At 34.7% G+C, this 6,000-nt stretch overlaps 1 protein-coding gene across 2 annotated transcripts in view; it reads left to right on the top strand.

The window, feature by feature from the left end:
* The window catches only part of PPP1R42 (protein phosphatase 1 regulatory subunit 42), a 34,137-nt gene extending 31,573 nt beyond the window's left edge, over nucleotides 1–2,564 (top strand). For both annotated transcript variants that reach the window (XM_074200078.1, XM_074200077.1), the window contains exon 10: nucleotides 2,429–2,564. In XM_074200078.1, coding sequence (XP_074056179.1) covers nucleotides 2,429–2,437 — 9 coding nt within the window. In that variant the 3' untranslated portion in view covers nucleotides 2,438–2,564. The remainder of the gene's footprint in view (nucleotides 1–2,428) is intronic.
* Nucleotides 2,565–6,000: the final 3,436 nt, after the last annotated feature.

A 6,000-nucleotide genomic window follows, 5' to 3' on the forward strand; every position in this document is an offset into this window, starting at 1 on the left:
GAGAGATGTGCTCAAAATAGCAGAGAATATCCAGAAGTAACAAAGGAAGATACAATTAAAATTTTTAAAAGATCAGATATATTTTCTTCAAATGTCCAAGTGCTTTTTTAAAAAGACTGGGATGAGGCAAGGGGGAAAAGGTCCAGATGATTTCTTTTTCTAAAAAATTTAGCACTTTGTTCTTTTATCCAAAACATCAAAAGACTGAATTCAAGGTTATCAAGCAAAACTGTCCTAAAAATCAATCAATTAAAATTATAATAATTATTACTGTGCAAGTTATTCCCATGTGACCAGGGTGTTCTGTGACCACCTATTCTGAATTTATACAGTGACCATCTGTTCTGAATTTCCAGGGTCAGTCCTGGTCTCAAATATTTTTTCTATTGACTTTTCACATAAATAAATTTACTTATTTTGAGAAGCCATTATTTTACTAATATTCTTTCAGCCTAGGTAAATTGTAATCCCTTTTTACTGAAATAGATAGTATTTGTGAGTTTATAGTAGTAAAAAAAAATATCTAATGGTCATTCTTTTGGTGATGAGCCTTTCAGCCCTTAGCTAAGTTCTCTGATCATAGACATACAGTCCCCTTGCCAGGTTAGAACTCATATGGGGAAGCCTTTTTACTTTTGTACAAACTACAAGACTTGTGTTCCAATGGCATGATCATTGAGAAGTATTTATTACTTTCAAATTATTATGAAGCATTGGAATATGAATTCATTGTGGTCCAGTTGTGAGATAAATTAACTTCAATGAATCAGCAATACCATTGAAGCAAGTTTTCTCTCCAAATCAACTATGCCTTCCCAAACTGTGGGATTCTTGTTCATCTCCTCCAAAGAGTATTCATACAACATACTAGGAATCTTTCCTGTAGGGTCTCTTTTTAAATTTTTTTTGATTTTTAATTTTTTTCTCCTGCTACATACAAAAGTAAGTTTCACTTCTTACTTCCAAATCCTGGAATTACAAATTCTCTCCCTTCTTCCCACCCCACCTTCCCCATTGAGAAAGCAAGTTACTTAGTATAGGTTAAAATTGTGTAGCCATGAACAAAACATTACTACAATAGTCATGTTGTAAAAGTAAACATATGGCCTCCCCCCAAAGAAAGAGAAACCTCATGAAAAATAGAGGAGAAAAATATGCTTCAGTCAGGTCTGTCTTTGGGATGGATTGCATTCTTTATCTTAAGTCCATCAGAGAAATTGCATTAATATTTTTTTTCCTACAGTGGCTATTGCTAGCTGTATGTCCCTCCATCCTATTCCCCCTACCCCCATTTATTCTTTTCTTTCTTTCCTTTCAAAAGTGTGTTGTACCTGACTACCCTCTCCCACAATCTTCTGTCTCTTCTATCACCTATATACCCTCCTCTCCTGTCCCCTTTCTCGCACTCCTTTACTCTCCTAGTTTCCTCTAGGGTAATAGAGATTTACATATGTAGGATCTCTTAATGTTACATGAATTAACAGTGCAAAACACAAGTTGTCCATCTGTTATACTCTACTCTCCAGACTTGACCACCCACTTCCCTTTTTGGTCATTTGTGTCTTAGATCACGTTTTTGTCACTTTTTGTGTGCAATTAATTATTTATACTATTCTACAGTCGATTTATACACACCTGGTACCCCTCTAATGCTCTTTGTTTTGAAACACTGGAGATTATATTATTTCATAACTCTTGAGCAGATAATATCACTAAAGAATATTGATGAAAAAATATGTTTTTTGGTTTCATGAAAAATCTTAGGATCATTGAACCTGGGGTAGCTACCAAGGGCAATCTTCCTGTTCTATTCTGGATTCCATACCTGTGTGCAAAGAGTATTTGGAGGACCTCAGCACTTAGAAAGAGAATTCCTTTTCCATTTGCCAAATCACTTTAGTGAGTTTATATACATACCTCCCCATTTTTTTTAACTTCCATTGAAACTAATAAAGAGGGGTGGCTAGGTGGCACAGTGGATAGAGCACCAGCCTTGGAGACAGGAGTACCTGGGTTCAAATCCGACCTCAGACACTTAATAATTACCTAGCTGTGTGGCCTTGGGCAAGCCACTTAACCCCATTTGTCTTGTAAAAACTAAAAAAAAAAAAAAACTAATAAAGAGACAGAAAACAAAATTATCTCTGTTGCATTTTTCAAAGAATCTTATAAATATAATAAGCACTGTGGAATCTTGTTTTAGCACCTTTGAAATCAACCATGTTAATAAAAATATGATTTAGCTTAGAATGTCATTTATGAGAGTGTCATATTTTCCTCAAAGGATGCCCTCAATATGTATATAAATTTTTCTAATAAATGTTTCATAGAGATGAGAATTATGGGTTGGTAGTTATTTGAAATCATCTTTTACTAGTAATGACGTCCATGATGTTTTCCAATCTTTTGACTTCTTTCCCTCTTTCAGATATTTTGAAAATTGATTCCTTGGTGCCCTAAAAACTCTTTTACCTTCAGCATGGACTCTCCTGTACATGTTTGGTCTGTTCCAGATATTCTTCCTGTCTGTCCTGAAATAAATCCAGAAATGATTTTTTAAAAAATTCCTTTGTCAGATTGTATGACTCAATTTAAAGTTGAATATGATCATTATTCTTATATGTATCATTGTAGTAAAGGGGGGGGGCAAATTGCAGTATGCAATATGAAAAATTCATTAGAATCGTAATCATCTTTATAAAAATGGGTTATTTAGAGATGAAAATAATGACTTTTTTAAAAACTCAAAAAGGTTAAGTAAAACAGAAATCTAACATCATCTCTTACCCAGAAGGCTTAAGATCTAAATCAGACAGGAATAAAATAGGGAAAAGAACAAGACTATATAATTTTTCAATTGATCTATTACTTGGTATAAAAATTATTTTCTTAATTAGATTGGAATTTTGAAAACATCAGGATCTTAGTATTTTATTAAATCACCTAATGTTGCAATAAAAGTTAGATTACACTATAAAGTAGTTGGAGGATAATATAGTAATTTTAAGATGTATTTTTGAAAAGTTTGTAACTTGATCAAAATGAAATGCTTGAAATTTAAATGAGTGTACATCATTATACTGTTATGAGTTAAAATAAATTTAAAACCTCAGTAATATGGAATGGGAGAGAGAATTGACTTGGCTTTAAAATCATCTGAGTTACAGTCCTCCTTCAGATTCTTACTGGATGATTGTAGGAGAAATGAGGCTGGTGACTTTACACAGTACTCTCTCACTTAAATTCAGTCATTTGCATGTTGTAGCATCACCTTCCTGATGTCATGGTCCTCTTCAAGAAGGAAAGATAAACATCATCATCAGATAAGTAACCTTGGGCAAGTTATTTAATCTCTCTCAAACTCAGTTTTATCATTTTACAGTGCTATTGTGAGAATCAAGTCAGATAATATATAATAAAACTTTGAAAATTAAAAAGCATGATTGATATCTTAGTAGTTGAATAGTAAAGTCAACCTGCCATTTGAATTTCAGAAGGTTTCTATTTTGTAATGGGTATTGTTTTAAGAGAAATGCTACATCCTTATTTCTTCTTCTACACAAAAATTCAAAATGGACCAACAAATTACATCACCATTAAGTACATTTAAATTCCTTGATAAGAATGATTTTAAAGGAAGGCTTTCCTGATAACTTGAATTGTGACTTCTATTTCTTGCCCAAAATATGTTTAAATATCACATCCACCCAAGAGATGGTAAATTTCTTAAGGACAGAGGTCGTTTCATTTTTGTCTGTATCTTTCAAACCTACCACATTGCCCTGCATATATTGTAGGCACTTAAGAAAGACTTACTGAATTGATTAATGATATTTATGAAATGACTAAGCTTGCTTAAGAGTTCATTTAAATGTTCTTGCTCTATCTTAGAACAAATGTCAGATCTATATACTTTACCTAGCATTCTCCCTTATCACCCATGGGGCCCCAAGATAGATATTCCAGATTCAGGCCATTCAGTGGAATCACATTCACTCCATTCCATAGTTCATGAGCCCTTACAGAATTTTTTTTCCACTGGGGAGCCATAGGGCATGATTAGTTTAGAACAAAAGCATTTAACCAAATAAAATAGACAAGTGACAACAGAACATCCCCCCCTCCCATTTTGGGGTACAAAATTGCCCAACCTACAATAAAAAAAAACTGAGGCAAAGCTCCAGAACTTTAAAAAACTTTAATAAAAGGTCTGTGGCCCCCTCTCATGAACAGCACTTATCTTCCTCACTGAGATGCCCCCTCTCTCCAGGGCCTTAGTTTTAATGTATATGATACCCAGATGATACAGAAGAGGAACAGTAAAATAGCCTTACTGGTTGGTAGAGCTTGATCTTGATCCTCCAGGAGAGTCTACACAAAATACAAGATCCCATTGGTCACCACCTTGACAAACTTATCTTAACTTTTTTAGAAAGTCTCACTGAGCTAACAAGCAGACCCATGGTCTGAACTGATAAACAGATGTCAAAACATCCACATGGGATGGTGGGTCAGTAGAAAGACAGACCAAAGATTGGCAAACAGGGGCACTTATTAGTCAAATACTTGTGACCATCTCTTCATTAGAGATGACAAGAGACAGGGGCAACAAAGATAGCTGGAGGACTTCTTACTCTATGGAGCCACCTCTGCCATGCTGGGTTTGGTCACCATAGCAATGTAAAAGCAAGGGTGGAGGTTCTTATGATTAAGCAATTGAGCAAACAGCTCTGAGACATATAGATAGATAGGTAGATAATTATATAGATAGATAATACAGTATTAGAGAGTAATATATTAGAGACTAGTTAGTCTCTAATATATTACAGACATTAATATAAAGTATAATCACTTTATAGAATAAATTAGATACCTAAATAAAATAGGAGTCTAAATTATTTCCCACTTTGTAAATCTAGGCATATTCTTCCATATATACATCCATACACAGAGATACATCTGTTCAAACAGATGATAGATTTATGTAGATAAATACAGCATCACCAGTGGAGAAAGTACACGTGAAAATAACACAAGGAGAAGAAAGGGGCAATGCATGTAACAGGGATGCACCTAAGCATAATAATGTAAGACTGCCAGTTTCTCCAGTGTCATGATGCTGTTCTACCTGACCCTTTCCCCCAATAGGTAAAGTATCTGAGCTGAGCATTTTCCTCCACTGATCCCGTAACTGCTATAGCACATTGCTCTACTGCCCTAAGCCGACTTAATTTGGAACCCACTTCATAGTCTGCTTGTTATTATTACTTGCTACATTTTCTGGGATATTTTCAGTTCTACTTAAGGCATTTCAGCCTCACCCTGGTAGGGTATAGGGACGAGATATCACTGAATCTTAGGCTAGTCTTAACTAAAACATTTAATAAAGTCAATAATAGTGGCTCAAAGTGAAAATTTATCTTTCTGATAGGTGTAAGCATTTATTAAAATTTTGAACAGGGCACTGTGATAAGAGCTGAGTATACAAAGACAAAAACAGTTGATGCTCTCAAGCAATTCACAGTCTAATGGAGAAAACAACATGTAAACAACTATGTACAATGAAGAGATATACATTATAAATTGAGAATCTCAAGGGAAAGGGACAGAGAATGAGAAATGCTTCATATAAAGAGATTTTAGCTGAACTATAAACCAGGGAAGTCAAAGGCAGTTTTCTTTAGTTGGTTTTTAGACATTTTGACTCTGTGACCCCTTTTGGTGTTTTTCTTGGTAAAGATACTGGAGTTTGCTATTTCCTTCTCCAGCTCATTTTATAGATTCAGAACTGAGGCAGAGTTAAGTGACTTGCCCAAGGTCACACAACTAGGATGTGTCTGAGACCAGATTTGAACTCAAGAAGAGTCTTCTTCATGACTCCAGGCCATGGAGATAAGATAAAAGATATAAGAAACTTGGAAAGACAGAAAGGGGATGGATTATGACATATTTGATCCAGGAAATGATAGGGGATCACTGGAATTTCTTAGGATAGCAAAG

This window comes from Macrotis lagotis, chromosome X (genome assembly GCF_037893015.1).
Source record: "Macrotis lagotis isolate mMagLag1 chromosome X, bilby.v1.9.chrom.fasta, whole genome shotgun sequence".
NCBI classification, from domain to species: Eukaryota; Metazoa; Chordata; class Mammalia; order Peramelemorphia; family Peramelidae; genus Macrotis; species Macrotis lagotis.